The following is a 22,544-nucleotide window of genomic DNA, read 5'->3' on the forward strand; positions in this document are numbered from 1 at the left end:
AACAAAGTCAGACCAGCAGATTCCTCCTCTTCTCACTGAGACAGAGAAGATGTGTGTGACTCTCAGCCTTCTAGCAGGCGTTGTCTCTCAATACCTGAGAGTTTCCAGTCTCCAGTGTGGATCCTCCAGTCCATCAGAGAGGACCTTCACTGAGGCTCCTGGATGATTGTAGCTCAGGTCCAGCTCTCTCAGATGGGAGGGGTTGGAGCTCAGAGCTGAGGCCAGAGAAGCACAGCCTTCCTCTGAGATCATACAGAATGACAGCCTGCACACACACACACACACACACACACACACACACACACACACACACACACACACAGTTTCATTATATGGAGGTATAGATCATTGACTGTAAAAAGAATGGACAGGATATCAGCTCTTTTCAGGAGGCCAAATCATCTTAGATCGCCGCCCTGGCGGTCAGTCCCAGTATACGTCACAAGTCCCGCCTCCGCCATGTTAGTGGGTGGGAAATGAGCCAAACTAAACAATCAACGTACACATCAGATATTATTTCCCAAAGGTGGTTTCTATCATTTTAGATCATTCTTATCATGCTAATCATGTTCAAGTGGTCATGTTTCTGATCAGTTTGTTTTTAAGTAGTTATTTGACGATATACAAAGGGATGATTGACAGCTGTGGCAGCCAGTCTCAATTCACAATTGTGAAAAAATACATTATAGTCCTTTAGAGCCATCGCGATCTGACCTTCTGTTTCCCAGAAAATGTCAACATTTCTCTGATTGGATAGTGGGAGGTGGACTATATGTCTACAGGAGAGAGACAGAGTACAGCGGGGGGTTTGGAGTTACTGACCAAACACTCTATTTCAGTGATTGCTGTCAGAATATAGAGCCATTTAACATTTAGGCTATTTTAACACAAAAACATCGCTGAATGGACCTTTAAACAATGTTAATGTTGCCTTGTAATCTGCAAGTGGTTTTCTTCGCAGTTGGGTTTGGGTTTGGCCATGATGAGGTGTAGCAGCACCTGGTGGAGATCTGCACTCTACTGAGTGCACTTTTCTAGTTTTGTTTTACTTTTGTTTATGCCTACAAAGCAAATGTTACTTTGTACTTGTGTCCGAGTTAAGGTGTCCATAAAATAGAATCGGCTGTACAAAACACCCTTAAATCTTGTGCTTATGTTTTCCCTAAAATGTTTAACCTTATCGAGAAGATTTAAGGGTGTTTTGTGCAGTCGATTCTATTTTATGGACACCTTACCTCGGACCCTAATGGAAATCTTAACATAAGGAGCTTTGTGCAACTGGGCCCTGTGTGTGTGTGTGTGTGTGTGTGTGTGTGTGTGTGTGTGTGTGTGTGTGTGTGTGTGATATGAAATGTCATGAAGTCACAATGACATAGCTCTGCAGAGAGCTTTTATTTTGACTGAGATACATGTGTGAAAGCAACAAAACTCACAGGTGGAAAACAGCAACAGTTGTATGTTTTGGAGGAACTGACAATGATCAAAAACATGCGGTCGTCACGCACGGCTAAAGTAGAAACCACTTAGCGGATGGAGAAGCTTTTTACTACAGTCTGCCACACTGTAGTGAGCAGTCATGCTCACAAGAACGGAGTGGAGGCGGGATCTCAATATATTCAATATATATCACTGATGTGACATCAAAGTAGGAGTGTCACTCAACAATGTCTTGCAAATACATTTTTTTTGTGAATGCCATATTTGATGAGCTGTGGGAGCCGTGTCAAATCACATGAGGAAAGCTGTGAATGGATCTTACCTGAGAGTCTCCAGTCTGCAGTGTGGACTCTGCAGTCCAGCAGAGACCAGCTTCATCCCTGAATCGTGAAGCTCGTTGTTACTTAGGTCCAGCTCTCTCAGACTGCAGGACTGGGAGCTGAGAAGTGAGGCCAGAGCTTCACAGCTTCTCTCTGACAGCTGACAGCCACTCAGTCTGCATGAGAATTAGTGATGGAGACAAACAACTTTAAAATGTTTTCCATTTAGCACTCATAAATGATAAACCACTTTTTGTGTTTTCAAGTATAGGTGGTGCTATGCCAAATAGCATTAAATTAGGCACTGCACTCTGTCGGGTTCCCAGTAGCGCAATCCCCAAGTTTGAAGTCAATTGGAAGAACGCTTCTTGAGATAAACTACTTTCTGTTTTGCCAGTAGGTGGCGCTATGCCAAATTGCAAAATATTTCAGCACTGCACTCCATCAGGCCCCCCTAAGTGCACTCCCCAAGTTTGATACATTAGTAATACAATTTACAATTAAGTTTAATTCAATTAAAGTGCCGTATTCTCATGATGCACCATGGATTTCTAACCGAATGACTCAATGCAGCTCATTGGCTATTGCTGTCATTCAATTATCATTAACCATTTATTTAGTCATCTGTTGTTTGCCTAACATTATGTAATGATTAGTGGTCATGATTGTGAACGTTCACGTTACTGTGATTACTAGCGACATATCCCACAGTGTGCTGTGAAACGATAACCTCACTGTGCAGTGAAAATCACTGAGCAGCACCCAATGTGGTAACACTTTATAATAACTATACACTATAAAGTATTAATAAACCATTATTAAATACATAATTCATCATGAATTCATCATTTATAAAGCATTATTCATACATCACTAAGCATTAGTAACACAGTTATAAACATTTTATTCCTGATTAATAACCTAATCTCTAATGTGTTTAATGATTGTATTCTCATACTTTGTAAATGATAGATGCACCATTTATAAATACGTATTATATCAATTACAAACCATTTACTTAGGAGTTGTTAATGGTTCATAAGATCATTTAGAACGTGTAAGTAAATGGTTAATCAACGTATGTACATTCATGTGTACATTTGTGCATATGATTTGGACATGGTTAGTGAGTGTTAATAGATGGTTTATAAACACTTATTGATACTCAAACTCATGATTAATTAAGGTAGTTACTAGTCCTTAGTTAAGTATTTCATGAGAGCTCATCTAAAGTGAGGACTATCTATGCCTTATAAAGCATGTAATAAATGAGATAGAAGGTTTGGGCTGGCCTTGACCAATGGAGGCAGATGTCTGAATGCCCAAACGGCCAGGGGGGTGATTCTGAGAGATGTGTTTCACTCAGGGTTTTGTGTCTCTAAAGCCCTTTTCCCACATACACTTTGTACCGCAAAATGACCGGAACGTGGTCTAATGCCTTCATGTGGGAAAGTGGTCGTACCGCTATAAGCGCGACCCCGACGTCGCTGACATTTCACCAGTTTCGAACCAGTCAGAAGAGCGGTATGCGCTATAGCGGACTCAAGTGAAGAACGGGTCCAGTCATTTTCCGCGACACCGGTCCTCTCTCATGGGCGAGGTCTACACACGTTGCTTAACGTTCCAGCGGGCATAATCTAATCATTCGCGCACATTAAAGCAAACTGGCGAAATGATCTTGTGATAATAAGAGCGTGTGGGCGTGCTGATTTCCCCCTCTCTCCTCTCTGCTGCCTGCTCGCTGGCCACAGTCCTTCCTCCTCCTTCAGTCACAGCCCGACTGGCTTGACGCTGCTCTTAAGTCAAACGAGTGTGATGTATTGTGTGACAAGCAAACTTTTTCACCATCTGAGTTTTGCCGACCCCCCAAATAAGCTCCCCCCTCCCCCCAACATACCGGCTATTTGACGACTAGATTCCCACATGCGAGCGCTAAGGTGTGAAGGGAAATTCAGGGAAATGTCCGATATTGACTTACAGGTAATTTTCCGGTATGCATGTGGGAAAACGGCTTAAGAGGGTCAGAATTGCATGATGGGGAGAAAATGCAAATGAAGCCTGCCAGAGCCTTTTAAACAGCCAATAGGAGGATTTTCTTGAATAACTCTGGAACCGACGCTCGGATCTTTCTGAAATTGTCATCGCTTATCCAGGAAGTGAGCATGGGCTTTACAACGAAACCGTCCATGAGTCTCTACGACCTCGGGAAGTGGGTGAAATTGACATTTTTGTGTATTTTTATAGGTTTTTAAGTGTCAAAGGTGTAATAATTATTTATCCCTAAACAGTAGATGGGTGGGGTTACTCCCCTAAAGCTTTGCAGATGGGGCGGTTCACTTGGGATCAATTGACCTATCGCTAAGCCACGCCCCGAACGCAGACGAGCCAATCACAGCGCGTGCAGCTCTACAATACACTCGGACATTCTCAGCTTAGAGCTCCATAGAGAAGCACTAGAAAACGCGAGTTTCCTCTGGTTTTATACATTTATAAGTTGAAAAAATGGTCAAACGATATGCATGGGGGTAAATGCAACATTACGAGGTATCCTGGGAGGCCAGGCAATTGATAATATTAAACTAGTAAATGTAGATCCACTCACATCCACAATGCTGCTGTTTTGGAGTTAAATCTGCGATCGTGGTGAGTGACAGCGAGATGACGAGTCTTCTCCCTCATTTGGCTTCCATGATCCAAAAGGTATCATAAAATCATCATGGTATTCAGAAATTCGGCAAAATAAAATGCTGAATTATGCGAGTTTCCAGTCATTACGTTATGCGCATGAGTTGGTGAAGAGATAGAGAGGGGAGGAGGCAGGCCAGCGAGACTAGTGAAGAGGAGGCACATTGATTGATGTGATTATAACATCGCCAGACACCAGTCAAACCATAAAACATTGGAATGAATCCCGTTCTCCAAATAAATGTGAGGTACCGTAGTCTAAAGAGAAAAGATCCAGGAGGAAAACATGATGTTAAAAGCTGTAAGCTATGCCTCTGCTGATCTGCTACACATGTGGCAGCATGCAGTCCTCTCCACAGGTCTCTGGGGTTGTTGGAGTCCAGTTTTGCCTCCAGCTGCCTTCCATATTCTCTCCGCGTTTTTTTTATTGTAACTCGGAGGGCGTATTTCGTCTGCTTGTATTGTTCTGGCGTCCCGGACTTGAAGGCGGTGGTCCGGGCGTGCAGTGCAGCCCGGACCTCACTATTGATCCATGGTTTCTGGTTCGGCATTGTTTTAACTGTTTTTGTCGGGACTATGTCCTCTGTGCAATTTTTAATAAAACATGACACCGTTTCAGCGTATTCTTCCAGGTCTCCTGTGTTGAATTCTCTCCATATCACTTGGTCGAAACAGTCTCTCAGGATGTCATCTGATTCGTCTGACCAGCGTTGGGCGGTTCGGTGGACTGGGGGGTGGAGTTTGAGCTTTGATTTGTGTTTGGGGACGAGCCAGATAGAGGCGTGGTCCGATTTGCCGAATGGGGGGCGGGGAGTTACTTTGTAGCAGCCAGGAATGTCCGTGTAACATTGGTCCAGTGTGTTTTTGCCCCGTGTGCTACAATGTATGTTCTGGTGGAGGGTGGGCATTCTTTTCCTCAGGTTCGCTCTATTAAAATCTCCTGCGACCACCAGCGCCGTTTCCGGCTGTCTTGCTTTCTGTGCGCTGATCGCATGGTCCAATTCTCTGAGAGCATTCTTTGTGTCTGCCTGTGGTGGAATATACACAGATGTTAGGGTTACTGTGGTAAATTCCCGCGGGCTGTAGTGGGGTACGCACTGAATCATGACATATTCAATTCCAGGTCTGCTGAGCAAAACGTCCCGATATTAGTGTTGTTGGTACTCCAGTTCTTATTAATCATCAAACAAACACCGCCCCCTCTTTTCTTACCGGAACGCTTTGGGTCCCTATCAGACCTGTGCAGGCTAAATCCAGGTATTGTGATGGTGTGGTCTGCTGTCTCAGGTGAGAGCCAGGTTTCAGTCAAACACATAACGTTGCAGCTCGCTATGTCCTTTTGGAACTGTGCCCGTGCTCTTAATTCACACATCTTGTTCTCAATCGATTGAACATTAGCCAGCAGTACGCTTGGCAAAGGTGGCCTGTTTGCCCGTCTCCGTAGGCGGACGGTCAATCCTCCTCGCCTCCCCCTTCTCCGCCGCTGCTGCTTGAGTTCGGGGAATTTGGCGAGGTCCGGTGCCAACCAGTCCTGGTTGGGGTGATTTTGATGTCCATTTCTGATAGACACTCTGATGTTCATTAGAGTGTCCCTATCGTATCTGTGCGTGGTAGCGCTGGTGAGGGTCCCCTCTTCCATTTTGCGCGCAGCGAGAGCAACAATAGTCCTTTGTTCGCTGTGCGCTGTTGTCCTGTGCTCTTTTTCCGCCTGAGCTTTTTCCCGCAAAAGTGCAAATACGCTACTATGTGCACTATATAAAAGACGTTGATATATACACTGGATATTTACAAAGCGAATAGACGCAACAAAATTATAAACAAAACGAAATTACTCCAAGAAAAAAGCCTATATCCTACGAAGTTTACGGAGCTCGCCAGCTGGTCGCCCTCACTCTCCCGGCGCCCCTCCAGTATTGTACAGCAGTATCCAGCAGGTTACTCTAAGTGTATGTCAATTATGGATGTGAGTCGTCTGTTATCCCCGCCTGCTGTCTTCCTCCGTTAAAACGTTTGATTAAAGATTCGCTAAAGCTGTTTCCAGGCATGCACGTATCGCTTTTTTTTTTATCGATAGCTTTAAATGTTGTAGGCTACTGCCATGGCATAGTGAAGTACTTTCTGATGGCTTCTAGCCGATATCAGGGCTCAAAAGGTTGTGAAGAGCGTCTTGGGATGTAACTTTGACAGTGACGGCTGCCATTTACTCTAGTCAGTCTGCCTTGTGTTCGTCCGAGTGAGGACGGGGGGGTGGGGCTTAGCGATAGGTCAATTGTGTGTTTCGAGGATTTGGGGAAATAGGACAATTGGGGGGGTTTCAGTTTGAAAAGTGATAATTATTACTTTACTTACACTTTCTAAATGATCTTATGAACCATTAACAACTCATAAATAAATGGTTTATAATTGATATGATACTTGTTTATAAATGGTGAATCTATCATTTACAAAGTATGAGAATACAGTCATTAAACACATCACAGATTAGGTTATTAATCGGGAATCAAACCTTTATAACTGTGTTTATGACTTACTTACTAATGCTTAGTAATGTATGAATAATGCTTTATAAATTATGAGTTCATGGTGAATTAAGTATTTAATAATGCTTTATTAATGCTTTATAGTGTATAGTAATTATAAAGTGTTACTCCTAACGTTGCTTACTATTTGTTTAAGTATTCAAAATGACGAGATAAAAGCATGGAGGATCTTCTCTCAGTCCTCCAGGTTCAGAGCTGTGTATGAATGTTGGTCAAGACAAAACACATTCTGGAAAATCCTAACTTTATTTTCAGTGAAAATGACAAAATGTTCTGGAGTCCTGATGTCAAACTTGCAGTCTCCCTTTGCAGATTGAGGAATACTGACCTGAGAGTTTTGAGACCAGGGACCTTATTTTGGAGAAATCAACGTGTCAAATCACATGAGGAAAGCTGTGAATGGATCTTACCTGAGAGTCTCCAGTCTGCAGTGTGGACTCTGCAGTCCAGCAGAGACCAGCTTAATCCCTGAATCGTGCAGCTCATTGTTACTTAGGTCCAGCTCTCTCAGACTGCAGGACTGGGAGCTGATAAGTGAGGCCAGAGCTTCACAGCTTCTCTCTGACAGCTGACAGCCATTCAGTCTGCATGAGAATTAGTGATGGAGACAAACAACTTTAAAATGTTTTCCATTTAGTACTCGCGTCACATTTTGATAAAGCGCTTTTTGTTTTTGCCAGTATAGGTGGTGCTATGCCGAATAGCACAAAATTAGTAGGGCTGACCCAAAAAATCGACGCTTCAAAGCTAGAATCATTGCCATGGTAATCAATGCTCAAATCAGCAATAGACGCTTTATTGTTATTGTTTTTTTCCCCTCCTCTCCTCTCTCTTTCTCTCTCCATAATATCTAACGTGGAGTGTAGCTTTGTGAGACAGTCTCTAGTTCCCTGGCTGGGCGGGTCATTCAGGCCAACACTGTTTTTAACACGGGGAACTCACACCGGCACGCGCCGTGAGAACAAACAAATGCACCCAACAGCCAGCCAGTAGTCACACCTGACGTTGAGCTGTGGTCTGCAGAGCTGTTGTAAACATGAATCTTTGTACACTTCTTTTCTAACCCAGTGTGAGTAACGTTACAAGTGTTCAAGTGAATTCAAGTCCTTTAATTTGTTTATAATGTTGGATCTGTCTATCCCATGGATTTGTTATTACTGACTGGTAGTGAAACTGAAGTTGGCTCCGTCTATCACATGGATACAGCCAGAGCGCACGTCACGGTCATATTAGGATTATCAACACGTGGAACGTGTTGTTAGTATAACGTTAAATTCACAACATTTCATGGCAAATAAAACTCGCACGTCAGACTCAGAGCAGTTGAGGAGCAGATGTGCGTTTTGTCAGGAGAAGCCTGGAAGGAATGGTGCTGAGCTGAGTGCGCTTTCAACTCTGTGAGTAGCCTACAACATGTTTGTTTGTTCCCCAGCGGGATCGCCACAGCCGAGAACACGCACAACACTACTGGAGTTTTTATTATGCCTCCGCCGGCGATAGCCAGGCCGAAGGCATTATGGATCCGGGTTGTCCGTCCGTACGGCCGTCCGTACGTACGGCCGTCCGTCCGTACGATGTTTGTTAAACATCGACTTAGACTCAAGGATGATCTGATTAGATCAAAGGTCAAAGGTCAAGGTCACTGTGACCTCTCAAACGCCATTTTCAAGCTTGTTAACGCAATATCTCAGGAATGCCTTTACGGAATTTAATCAAACTTGTCTCAAACATTGACTTGGACTCAAGGATGAACTGATTACATTTTGGTGGTCAAAGGTCAAAGGTCAAGGTCACTGTGACCTCTCAAACGCCATTTTCCAGCTTGTTAACGCGATATCTGAGGAACGCCTGGACGGAATTTCATCAAATTTGCCTCAAACATCGACTTAGACTCAAGGATGATCTGATTAGATTTTGGTGGTCAAAGGTCAAAGGTCAAGGTCACTGTGACCTCTCAAATGCCATTTTCAAGCTTGTTAACGCCATATCTCAGGAATGCCTTTACGGAATTTAATCAAACTTGTCTCAAACATTGACTTGGACTCAAGGATGAACTGATTATATTTTGGTGGTCAAAGGTCAAAGGTCAAGCTCACTGTTACCTCTCAAACGCCATTTTCAAGCTTGTTAACGCGATATCTCAGGAATGCCTTTACGGAATTTAATCAAACTTGTCTCAAACACTGACTTGGACTCAAGGATGAACTGATTACATTTTGGTGGTCAAAGGTCAAAGGTCAAGGTCACTGTGACCTCTCAAACGCCATTTTCCAGCTTGTTAACGCGATATCTGAGGAACGCCTGGACGGAATTTCATCAAATTTGCCTCAAACATCGACTTAGACTCAAGGATGATCTGATTAGATTTTGGTGGTCAAAGGTCAAAGGTCAAGGTCACTGTGACCTCTCAAACGCCATTTTCAAGCTTGTTAACGCGATATCTCAGGAATGCCTTTACGGAATTTTATCAAACTTGTCTCAACCATTGACTTGGACTCAAGGATGAACTTGGTGGTCAAAGGTCAAGGTCACTGTGACCTCTCAAACGCCATTTTCCAGCTTGTTAACGCGATATCTCACGAATGCCTTGACGGAATTTCATCAAATTTGCCTCAAACATCGCCTTAGACTCAAGGATGATCTGATTACATTTTGGTGGTCAAAGGTCAAAGGTCAAGGTGAGCTCTCAAACGCCATTTTCAAGCTTGTTAACGCGATATCTCAGGAATGCCTTCACGCAATTTAATCAAACTTGTCTCAAACATCGACTTGGACTCAAGGATGAACTGATTACATTTTGGTGGTCAAAGGTCAAAGGTCAAGGTCACTGTGACCTCTCAAACGCCATTTTCCAGCTTGTTAACGCGATATGTCACGAATGCCTTGACGAAATTTAATCAAATTTGCCTCAAACATCGCCTTAGACTCAAGGATGATCTGATTAGATTTTGGTGGTCAAAGGTCAAAGGTCAAGGTGAGCTCTCAAACGCCACTTTCAAGCTTGTTAACGCGATATCTCAGGAATGCCTTGACGCAATTTAATCAAACTTGTCTCAAACATCAACTTGGACTCAAGGATGAACTGATTACATTTTGGTGGTCAAAGGTCAAGGTCACTGTGACCTCTCACACACCCAATTTCCAAGCTCTGTAACGCAACATCACAGGAGCGCCTTGACAGAATTTCTTCCAATTTGCCTCAAATGGCGATTTGGACTCAAGAATTAACTAATGGCGGAGGCATAAGTCCGCGTTGCGGTCGTTCTAGTTTTCTTTAAAAAAGAAAAAGGAAAAATAATCTCCGCGAATCGTCGACGCTCTAAATAGGGTATTTGGGACAGCCCTACAAATTAGGCAATGGACTCTGCCGGGTTCCCAGCAGCGCACTCCAGAAGTTTTAAGTCGATCGGAATAACGGCTCTTGAGATAAACCACATTTTGTGTTGCCAGTAGGTGGCGCTATGCCAAATTGCACAAGATTTCGGCACTGCACTCCATCAGGTCCCCCTAAGCACCATCCCCAAGTTTGATACATTATTAATACAATTTACAATTTAGTTTAATTCAATTAAAGTACTGTATTCTCATGATGCACCATGGATTTCTTACCCCCATGACTAGATGCAGCTCATTGGCTATTGTTGTCATTAAATTATCATTAACGTTGAACTTAGTCAGCTGTTGTTTGCCTAACATTATGTAATTATTGGTGGTTGTGATTGTGAACGTTCACGACACTATGATCACATTTTAATACAGTTAATATATCCAGTTTTCTTGTCACCTACAAAGCTTTACTGGAGGCGTTGACCACTGGCAGCAGCCTCAGAAGAGCCTCCTCTGAAGCAGAGTATTTCTTCAGGTCAAACACATCCAGCTTCTCTTCTGATGACAGTAAGATGAAGACCAGAGCCGACCACTGAGCAGGGGAGAGTCTCTTTGTGGAGAGCCTTCCTGATCTCAGGTGCTGTTGGATCGCCTCCACTAGAGAACGGTCATTCAGCTCATTCAGACAGTGGAACAGATTGATGCTTCTCTCTGCAGACAGTTCCTCCCTGATCTTCTCCTTGATGTACTGGACTGTTTTCTGATTGGTCTTGGTTGAGCTACTGGCTTTCTGTGTCAGGATTTTCTTTAGGAGCTTCTGATTGGTCTCCAGTGAAAGTCCCAGGAGGAAGCGGAGGAACAAGTCCAGGTGTCCATTTGGACTCTGTAAGGCCTTGTCAATAGCAATCCTGTAGACTTTTGTGGCAGATGTTTTGCTGAAAAACATCCCCAGATCTCCACAGACAGTCAGTCGTGGCTTAGGCATTACGTTTGTGTTGCTGTTGTTGAGTGACAGGACCACATGAAGAGCAGCCATAAACTCCTGCATGCTTAGATGGACAAAGCTGAACATCTTGGAGCTGTCCTTTGGCCCATCCTCCTCTTTGAAGATCTCTGTGAACACCCCTGAGTACACTGAGGCCTCCTTGATGTTAATGCCACTCTTTTTTAGGTCATCCTCATAGAAGATCAAGTTGCCTTGTAACAGCTGCTGAAAAGCCAGTTTTGCAAGTGACTTAATCCAGCCTTTACCATCATACTTCTTTTCCGTCTGATCGATCTGAAACAACAAGAATTTGATGTACATCTCAGTCAGGGTCTTGGGCAGGTCTTCTCTGTCACTGGTTTTCAACAGAGCCTTCAGAACTAGAGCAGTGATCCAGCAGAAGACTGGGATGTGGCACATTGTGTGGAGGATTCGTGAAGTCTTGATGTGGGAGATGATGCTGCTGGCCTCCTCCTCATTTGTGCATCTCTTCCTGAAGTACTCCTCTTTCTGTGGGTCAGTGAAGCCTCTCACCTCTGTCACCATGTCAACAAAGTCTCCAGGGATCTGACTGGCTGCTGCAGGTCGTGTGGTCACCAAGAGGCGAGCAGCGGGAAGCAGTGTGCCGTTGATGAGGTTTGTCAGCAGTACTTCTACTCTGGTTGACACATCAATAGAGCACTTTTCATTGGCAGTGAAGTCTAGTTGAAGGCGGCTCTCATCCAGACCATCCAACACGAACAGGAGTTTGAAGTTACTCTTGTCATAGCTGTTTGCTGAATCCTGCAGTTCTGTGAAGATGTAATTCAGAGCCTCCTTCTTGATGACTTTGGTTGCCCGGATACATTCGTGAATTAGTTCTGCCAAACTAAAACTCTTTCCCTTCCGTGAATTCAGCTGGCGGAAGGTGAAGGGGAATATGAGATGGACATCTTGATTGGTCTTTCCTTCACTCCAGTCCAGGATGAACTTGGCCACAAGGAACGTTTTGCCGATTCCTGCAATCCCAGTGGTCAACACTGTTCTTATGTCTTTTCCAGAAGGGTGTTTGAAGATGTCACTGAGTTTGATGGATTCCTCTGTGCCTGCTATCGTTCTTGATGTCATCTCAATCTGCCATATCTCATGCTGCCTGCGTATGTCAACTCCATATGTGATGTAGAGCCATGTGTAGATATCAACCAGATTCTGATCGTTCTTGTCGAACCATCCTACTTGTACCCACTTAAACAGGTCCTTCAAGTGAGGTTGGAGTTCTTGTTGGTACCATGTGATGAGTCGTGGACGCTCTGTTGTTCTCACCAGCAAATCTGTGTAGAACAAAGTAGCATCCATGAAATCTAAACTGCAACTAAAAGTATTAGGCTATTTGACAGGTAGCATATTAACAGATGCTTGTGAGCTTGTTTTTATTATTTAATTTTTTATTTTTTACTAAAGGTTGGTGCTCTGGGAATAACAATCATGTTCTCACTGTCAACATCAATACAATGTTTTCCTGACTACATGCAGCCGTAGTGGAACAGGCAGGTTGTGATATCAGGCAGTATTCAGATATTGCATTACAAGTAGCCGCTAATTAGTTATGGGTTGCTTCCATTCACAATTTGTTTTAAACATCTATTTTCCAGGGAAGGTTTTTGATGTGTGTGATCTGCGCAGTGCACCTAATATCCGTTAAACGTGAAAACTGAAAATATTTTATTTTTATTTTCAAATATATTTTTTCTGAAAATAAACATTGTTGAAATACTGAAATTACTTTATTTGATTTAACAGTCAGTTGTTGACTACATGCAGATGTTAGAACTATTAGGCTACTTCAATATATATGGCACTGAATAGTAGGGATGGGTATCGTTAAGGAATTAACGATACTAGTACTCTTATCGATACTCCTTATCGATCCGGTACTTTAACGGTACTCTTATCGGTACTTTTTGTTATTTTTAAGAGAAAAAACCCAGAAACAAATGGGACTGGTTGTTGTCGGTTCTTTTTGTTATTTTTAAGAGGAGAAAGGGGGAAAAAGAGACAAATTAGGAATAGAAATTGCTTTATTTCCTCACACGAGTAGCAAACTGCAGCAACAGCATACAGTGGGACTGGGCTGGTTCATTGTAGCTGCAGGCTCAGCTTTAACAAAAAAAGTTGCAAAATCTTAATGGGTGCGTTTTTATTATTAATGTAAATATCCTAAAATATCCTTCTACCACACTGTGCCAATACAGTACCAACATTCAGCTAGGGAAACTGAAAGCATAATAAAAATAAAGCAAGACAGTATCTGTCTGCTGCACTTCCCCCCAAATCACTAAATATCCCCCCCTGCTCTGAAAGTAAAATGTCTGAACGACAACTGAGATGATGAGATGATGACCGTCACCTGACGATTTATATCAGACTGGATTTATGATGATTAACACACCCAAACCGTTGGGAAATGTTTTACACTCTTGTCTTAATCATTACCACGTTCACATTATGTATTATGTTACCTGATGAGGTAGACTGGGTAACAGCAGCCGTGGCATCATTGACAGGAGATGATGGAGGGCGAGCTAGCTTGTCAAAAACGGTGCATTTCTCCCGTTTGAATGTGATGCACTTTGGCTAAGTGTTTAGACAAATTGCTCGTGTTTCCACCTTTACTAGGTTTTATTGCACTTGTGACAACGTGAATTGTCACCATCGACTCGAGTGAAGTACAACCACACTTTAGACCGCTTCGTTCTTTCAGCCATTCTTAACGTGTGCTCTGCTCAGTTGCATGTCTATCTGCCTGCCTGCCTTCCCCGTTCCCTGCCTGTGTGGTGTGTGTGCTGTAAGGCACGCCCAGCAGCTCCTCCCCTCTCTCAGTCCTCAGTCCTCCACTCCTCTCATCTTGGCTGCAGGCAGCAGCTGTGTCTCTCTTGTCTGACGGAGAGCGCAACGCGGAAAAGATTATCCCTTTTCTCGTTCGGAAATCGCAAAAAACACATCATAAGCCTGTCTTACGGAGTTGGTGAGATAAAATGTGCAAGATAACGTAACGTTTATTTAGCAATTATATAGCCTATAGAGGAAATCTATTTTCTTAATTTCTCCACTCCAGACAGTACCGATAAGAGAACCGTTAACGTGAAAGCTTATTGATGCCACTCTCATCAGAGAATTCAACAACGTTAAGACCTGGCTCTCTGATAACAAGCTATCCCTTCATACGGCCAAAACTGAATATATCTTGTTTGGTTCCCAGCCCAGATTACACAAACTTGGCTCACCCAGTATTTCTCTTGGGGGCCAGACCTTTACTGCTAAACCCTCAGTCAGCTACCTTGGCTGTCTGCTAGATCGCAGTCTGGGCGGCGAATCCATGGCTCTTAAGACGATAAGCAAGGTGAATGGCAGAACCAAGTTCTTGGCCAGAAAAGCGCAGTTTCTGGACCCGGATAGCCTTCACCTACTAGCAAATTCACTGGTCTTATGTTGTTTTGATTATGCGATTGGCTCATGGTACGGTGGCCTAACCATAGCCCTAAAAAAGAAGCTGCAGGCTTCTCAGAATAGGCTAGTTAGGCTTGTCTTGGGGCTGTCTGCGATGGACCATGTTGGTAAGCTGCATTTCCGGCAGTTGGGTTGGCTCCCTCTGGCAGCCAGGTCAGTTCAACTACAGCTGAACCAGGTGCACAGCATCTATACCAACAGAGCCCCTGCGTACCTTTGTAAGCTCTTCCAGAAACGTAGTGAAGCCCACACACACCTCACCAGAGCCAGTATTGCAGACCTGACCGTGCCCACGTTCACCACCGAAATGGGTAAACGCTCTTTTAAGTTTGGGGGAGCAGTTAATTGGAACTCTCTACCCCTAGCTATAAAGAGCATCTCCAGCCATCTCAGTTTTAAGATAAAGGTCAAAGCATGGCTTTTAGATAATGTTTCAGAATAGAATGGTCACCTTTTTTAGTATTAACTCTTGGTGTGTTTATGCTGTAGGTACAGTAGTGTAGCTTAGGATGCTTTATTTATTTTATTTATTGGTGTTAATTGGTGTATTGTATGTATTTGTTACTATGTTGTTTGTCCCAGTCCAGGGACCACAGTGGAAATAAGTCGAAAGACTTTCATGTGTCTGTATCCCTGACGCTCTGATAAACTTGTTGTAACTTGTTTTTTCTATGATTGACGTCTAATAAAATCAAATCAAATCAAATCAATTGATCCTCCGGTATCCCGAAATCCGGCCCCGGGGCCAGTTTGATACCGGGTCTCGGTACCCATCCCTACTGAATAGTCACAAAAGTTAGACGTTGCGATGTTACGGACCCTTGCTTGAGGACATTTTCTCTAACTGGACCTCTTTGAATTTTAATTGAATACCCCTGCCTTAAAGGATGGCTTTACCGGTAATCAACTCACTTTGTATCATTAATAATCTCTGTAATATAAGCACATGCGCAGTGTTTACCTCTCTGTGTTTTTTGGAGATCTCCCATTTCCTCCTCTGCCAAAGTGCTCCGTTCTGACGTGTTACGCGACCAAATGGGCTTCCAAATGGTCTCCCAAATGGGCTTGTAAATTGGGTGGACAAACCCTGTTATAGGGCCTGCGCCACTGCGTGCGCTGGCCAAAAAGACCTATGATGCAGTTTATTTCATTCACTGGACGAGTGGACCAGTGACGAGTGGAGCATTTATGGATACAGGGGGTTAGCCTGGTGTTGTCGGGGTCACTGATGGGACAGACTAACTATCCATTAAACAGGGATTTTCATTTTTGACAGTAAGTAAACTACACTTCTATTTGCTGTACACTAAATTGTGTGATTATTTGATTCATTGTGTACATTCTGAATCATTACAAGAGGCATGTTGAGATTTGTCCTGATGGACCAATGACAGCATCTAAAAGAGTGTCATACCTAGCAACAGAGCGGACCACACCTCCTCACTACGATCAAGGTTCTTGACCATTACTCTCTCAGAGGTGAGTCACTTTTAGAAGAACTTTTTTAAATCACTCCTAAAATAGAACTGCTTGCTAGGAAGTTTTAGGCCAAGTTAAGACTCAGTTAAGACCTTCCTCATTTTAACAGCCATACTGGCAGCCAGGACGAGCCAGAGAAGAGCTTTACCTTCAGTCTGACTGCTGTCAGTGGGAAGCTGAGGAAGAGGAGCAGACTGTGGCTGACTCGAGGAAGCTCTTTTGTTTTCTGAAGAAAGAGAAACAGAGGAGGAGGCAGGGAGAGACACAGAGAGAGAGAGAGAGAGAGAGAGAGAGAGACACAGAGAGAGAGAGAGAGAGAGAGAGAGAGAGAGAGACACACAGAGAGAGAGAGAGAGAGAGACAGAGAGACACACAGAGAGACAGAGAGAGAGTGGGAGAGAGATGCAACATAATAAGGACATGTGTTTTTGTATTGAGGAATGATAAAGACTACATTATTTGATGGCTTCGGCTGGCGTCTTGCTTCACTATAGTAGCGGGTGCTGGGGATGATGGGTAGGCTAATGTAGCCTTCGCCTATTGTTCAAAACTGACAAAAACAAATCTCAGAATCAAAGGTGAAATAATTAAAATGGATCCCCATGTCATTAACCTATCCTGTCTCCTATTGTTGAGTTATCAAAGACACGTTTGTGTTTTTGTGCTGAGAAATGTTAAAGATATGTCAAGATATAGAGTGTAGATGGCGGCCTCACAAGTGTAGGAAGTACCGAAGATGCTATTCAGCTTGCCAGAGAAGGGAGTGAACTCTGTGCCATGGGTGGTCCCCAACTACCGTACATGAAGACTGTCAAATTATACAGTTGTCCTAGAGAGCATACCACTCTCCCTTTTTTCCCAGATTTGTTTTTATCCCATTTCATCCTCCATTAGTGCTAATTTTAATGTATTTATCCTGGTTGCTACTCCACCCTCTGCTGATCTGGGGAGAGCCGAAACTGGCTCCATGCTTCCTCCGAGACATGCGCAGTAGCCAGCCGCTTCTTTTCACCTGACAGGGGAAGCTTCACCGGTAGGACATAGCACGTGGGAGGATCACGCTATTCCAACGAGTTCCCCTCCCTCCGAATAGGTGCCCCGAACGACGAGAGGAGGCACCACTTCAGCGACCATGATATTGCATCTTTTGGTGAGGGGTACCTATATGAAGGAAACCCCCAGGGGGCACGGGGAGAACATGCAAATGCCACAGAGAAAGGCCCTTTTGACGACCCCACCCGGGCGGTGGCCACTCGAGGACATGCGGACGGGCACGCACTCCTTCAGCGCTCACAGCGTCCCAGGTTGGAATCGAACCCAGCATACCACTCTCTGAACCAGCATCCAATGTGAAGTGTATGGACCTCATGTTCAATGATCTTCCCCTTGAGAGATTTCTCAAGGGGAAGTGGAGTCCAACCACTTCCAGCTTAATGTCAGCCCCAGATAGATGAGTGCGCGGGACTGTTTTTTAAATCCCGCTCCTGCCTGCTCGATTTCTGACCATTACCGCCCGCTCCCACAACGTGAGTCATTGACCGCCTGCAAGCCACGTTATTACCACCCGCTCCCGCCTGCTATAACAAAAGGCGGGGTCCCGCGGTACTTCATTGAACTGGGCTCTCTTAAAAATCACATCATGTTTTCCTAATGTAGTGCTGTTTAAAGACTGCTGCTTATTGAATCCCACCGGTCACAATAGTGACCGTAAAAACCTTTTGTGGTTATAAGGCTCTAAAAATGTCACTGAACGAGTTATCAATAGGTTTCCTGCAAATATTGACATAACAAAGTGTCTCAATCAAATATGTGCAGTGTCACATGTTTCATGTGAATTGTCACATGACCAGAGCTGTTTAATACCTGTAAAGTACCTATGTTGTACCTATATATAGACATTATATTACTGTAAAGTACCGATGTTGTACCTTTATATAGAAATTATATTATTGTAACCTTCTTGGTTGAGGTCCACCATAAGAAACCTCTCCTGTTTCTTCAGGATATCATAGAAGATATCTTTGGCTCTATCTCCACTGGCATGCAGAAAGTTACAGAGCTCTCTCATCTCCCGAGCAAAACAAGGAAGCCATTGAGAATTGGCTAGAAGAAAAATGTGGATCTAGCTGTCAAGGAAGTAAGTTGGAGTGTTCAACTTCCGTATATATATGATCTTTGTGTGCAACACACGACCATGCATGCAACATAGGAGAATGCCAGGATTGGGGGGGTTTGCTTTCCCCTGTTTTGGGTGTGGTTTCTGAATGATGACGTGCTCCACAGTGTCTCTATAGTTCATAATACCCGCCTTCTCATGGGTCATATAATCTTATGTAGTTTATAAGGCTTTCAGGAGCTGTGACATCAAGTAAAAGAAACATACTGTATGAACTAAAGCGCAAATTATGCTCACGTGAAATCGCCGGCGCTAACTGCGCTGAGGGGGTCGCCGCTGCTGGGCGTCCTATCGCCGCAGCTCGGTGGAGGAGGCGTGCAGCTCCTCGAAAATGTGACTCCGCGGCATCAACGCGGACGTGACGTGACCAGCACGAGAGCTGTGATTGGCCGTTGCCTTGGGCCGCACACATGAAGTACTTGTGAGGAATGAGGAAACGCCATTTCCTTATTTAACAGTGCTTGTCCCTCATCTAGCAAAGCCTTCTGCAGGCTCACCGGAATGAGTTTTGAAATGGAGGGACAATAAAATGTCCCCCCACCGACATGATTGCAAGTTCTTGGTAAACGACACGATAACGTCATATGTAACGGACATAAGTGTACCACAAGCCACCTAGTGTTTTGGATGTGTACCGCAGCCAACGCGCTGAGTTATGTTCGAGTATGCACAGTCTCGCTGTCTCCGCTAGTCGGCGGCAAGGCTCCAAGTCGAGGGTGCGCAGAACCCTGTCAGCGCCTTCAATCATTTTAACAGCCACACACAATGGTCAGTGAGAAGACCAACATGGCAGCCAGGGGGAGCCAGAGAATAGCTTTACCTTCAGTCTGACTGTCAGTGGGAGGCTGCGGACGAGGAGAAGCTCCTCTGTTCTCTGAAGGCTCCCCGACATCACTGACATCCACTGAGAGAGAGACAGAGAGAGAGAGAAACTTTAAAAGGGCTTGAATTTAACACCAGCAAACCAGCCAATAGCTCCTATTCATCCCACAACTCTTTACATTTATACTGAAGAACTGAAGGAAGTGAACATTCATCATGTTTAGTTTTCATCTGAGTCTCTCACATGAATAAAGGTCCTTTACACACCAAGAGTAATTCCTTTGTGCCATTAATTCACACGTCAATCATATATTTTTTCAAACCTATAATCAATCAATGCAACTGTGAATATTGACGTCAAAATTTCACTGAGTGAAATTGCAGCACATTTTTCAGATCAAGGCAGATTTTTCTGAGTTTTCGGCTGCAACATGAACAAATCTACATAGATAAACAAAGACAAAATGATGTGTAGGCGACAATACCATGTCGGAGTGATGACTAGATAGGTGGCTACATAGGTTGGTTATACTGTATTTGTCTGTGTGTATTGATAACTATAGGATCTAGGACACAAGTCACACCTACAAACTTGACCAGAGGAAAATCAATGTTTCGATTATGAAAGATTATGAAGTGCATCACTCTGCAGTTATAAAACAATATATTAGCTCCATTATTTCACTCCTGACACAATTTGAACCAAACCGGTGTAATGCCAAATTCTGCATCCCTGGTGAGAGTTGCATCCCCACCATATTTTGTGCTCAAACAGGGGGATGCAAATCTCAGCATGTACAAACCGCAGAGATTTGCATCCCCCTCTTTTAAAGCACCAAATTCAGCTTCCATGAGCCAAGACAGACCCCCAGGCCTGGAGGTCACTTCTACCCTGATTTTAAGCACCAAAGTCGGCCTCTATGAGCCAGGAGAGACCCAGGCCTGGAGGTCACCTCTACCCTGATCCGCCAGGTGTTTTGCCGAGTTTTGCTCCCCCGCCAATCAGCAAAAAAAAGCATCCCCACCTCACGGGAGCATACTTGTAATAATTTATACAGAAATGTAACTGTTTAAAAGTGATATAATTGTCTGGTAGATGTGACGCCCCTGATTTCTAAGTTGAAACAGCCCCGAAATATGTTGGGAATGCAATTCTCGGCCGGGATGCGGAAAGGTTCACGGCAGGTGTCGCAAGCGCAAATTAGAGCCGTGCCAAAATCATCTGCGCCCCAAATTGCCTGCGCAAACGGGATTTGTGCGGTCTTAAGTTAACTACCAGAGTGTACTCACTCATGCGAGGACAGAGAGAGCTTATTGACAGATCGTCTGTGGTCGTCAACTACCCTCCGGCTTATGAAGGTAAATAGCCTATGTCCATTGTCCAACAAGTTTTCTCAATTAATTTCCCTCTTTGTGATGTGATAAAAGTTTCTCAGTGAGTTATAGTTGATTGCCTCACTGAATTATCTGCTAATACCCAATTTTAGCAGCATAATTTGATGTCTTGGCGTGGCAAGGCTGTGCGTAATGACATATCCAAAAGGAATTCCACTTTCCACTGCGCAAATACCTCTCTGCGCTGGGAGCGCAGCCGTAATCTCCGTGCAGTGCACCCAGCGCAGAGAGGTATTTGCGCGTAAGAGGTCCTTTTCAAAGGTCTTAGCGCAAAGTAATTGCGCGCTGCTGACATAGCATAATGCCATCTATCACCACATTTTAGCGCTGAAACGCCTGCTTTGGCTTCTGGCAGCCAATGCCCAGTACAATTATTACAGGTGAGGCATGCGCTTGTGTCCGCCCCCAATTTGCATTGCGCACGGTAGGGCTGCACGGTATTGGAAAAAACTGACATTGCGATATTTCCCCCGCCTGCGATATATATTGCGATATGAAAAAATACAGAGATTTTCACCAGATTACCAGAATAGCTCTATTTTAAAGAAAATAATGATTGGGGTGATTTTGTAGAGGAGTCCATCTGATTTTGGAGGTCGAATTAGGTATTTTAATGTTTCTCAACCACTGGGCTGTGGCCCACTGGTAGGCCTCAGAGTGCCATCTATCAGGGTTCATACACATTTTGACCAATGGATTTCCATGACTTACATACATGAAAAAGTGAGTGAGTTACGACATTCTACTTTCAAATGTCACTAGCCTACATTTCACTTAGTGTAATGCAGCTTTTAAAGCCAGGGAAAGACAACATTTATGCCGTATCACCATATTACCATAATCCAACATCTAAGACCATATAAAGGTCTCATATCACAAGATTGATATAAAATTTATATATTGCCCACCCTAATATTGAATGCCAGAATCTACCTCCCAATGATGCTATTTGCAGAAAAACATTAGATTTCATTGTGACTTGTGACGTTAAATGAGCCTGAGGTCCGCTGTTTTAATTTTAATTTTCTACTCAAAGGTATTAAATAATGTTTCAATAAATCAACAGTGAAACACCCCTGTCACTTTACACACTTGGTCTGACCCCCCAGAAACCCCCTCCAGAAACTATCAAGTGGTACGCTCCGCATCTGGGGAGTTCCGGTTTTGGAGCGCACCGCAGTACAGACTAGAGAGACGAGGATTCACATGCAGCAGACCGGTGACAAACAATTCATTCTTGAAAAGTAATAAAAATAGATTTAATTGGCGAGATGTCTCTTGTCTTTTTATTTTCACTTAAATGTTTTGTGTAAATGAGTTGCTATGTATGATTAACTCTACCGTAAAGTTACTGCTATCATCTGATGCATCATCAGAGACTGAGCCTGAGAGAGAGCCGCAGTGATAACATGGACAACTTCTCAGTAATAATCACTTTAGCCTTCGTGTCATTATAAGTTGCTGTCTTGCTTTTTGGTGGAACTCCATGGACATGAGTTACAGCAGCCTGCTGTATGCTAGTGCAATGCAAACTGTGGACGCATCCGCCTCCGCAATCACATCGTTTACAGACGGGCTACTGTCAGCAACGCAACATGAGCAAAAGTAATTCAATTTAGCTCTATGTGCATGTTTGTTGTGTTGAAGCTAAGCACTAAATTAGTGAGTACAGTAGCGGGGCGTCTCTCTCCTTTGAGAGAGCCATTTCACTCAGTAGACTACCCCTAAAGTGAGAGTTTATCAAGCAACATCACGAGTTAATTTGCTTTTGACATCGCACGTCCTGCGATGTGACTATTGCACATGCGCACATCGCGATGACGATGTGTAAACGATATATCGTGCAGCCCTACCGCACGGCGTTAAACGAGCAAAAACGCTAAATTAGCGCT

At 43.8% G+C, this 22,544-nt stretch overlaps 1 protein-coding gene across 1 annotated transcript in view; it reads right to left on the reverse strand.

The window, feature by feature from the left end:
- The window catches only part of LOC310785736 (NLR family CARD domain-containing protein 3-like), a gene marked incomplete at its 5' end in the record, with an annotated part of 41,584 nt that overhangs the window by 14,812 nt on the left and 4,228 nt on the right, over nucleotides 1-22,544 (reverse strand). The window contains 6 exons of the mRNA XM_083646869.1: nucleotides 95-265; nucleotides 1,760-1,933; nucleotides 7,393-7,566; nucleotides 10,771-12,604; nucleotides 16,408-16,485; nucleotides 19,256-19,339. Of these exons, the coding sequence (XP_083502995.1) occupies nucleotides 95-265; nucleotides 1,760-1,933; nucleotides 7,393-7,566; nucleotides 10,771-12,604; nucleotides 16,408-16,485; nucleotides 19,256-19,339 (2,515 nt within the window). The remainder of the gene's footprint in view (nucleotides 1-94; nucleotides 266-1,759; nucleotides 1,934-7,392; nucleotides 7,567-10,770; nucleotides 12,605-16,407; nucleotides 16,486-19,255; nucleotides 19,340-22,544) is intronic.

Source organism: Poromitra crassiceps, assembly GCF_964638095.1.
Source record: "Poromitra crassiceps genome assembly, chromosome: 11".
Taxonomy (NCBI): Eukaryota; Metazoa; Chordata; class Actinopteri; order Beryciformes; family Melamphaidae; genus Poromitra; species Poromitra crassiceps.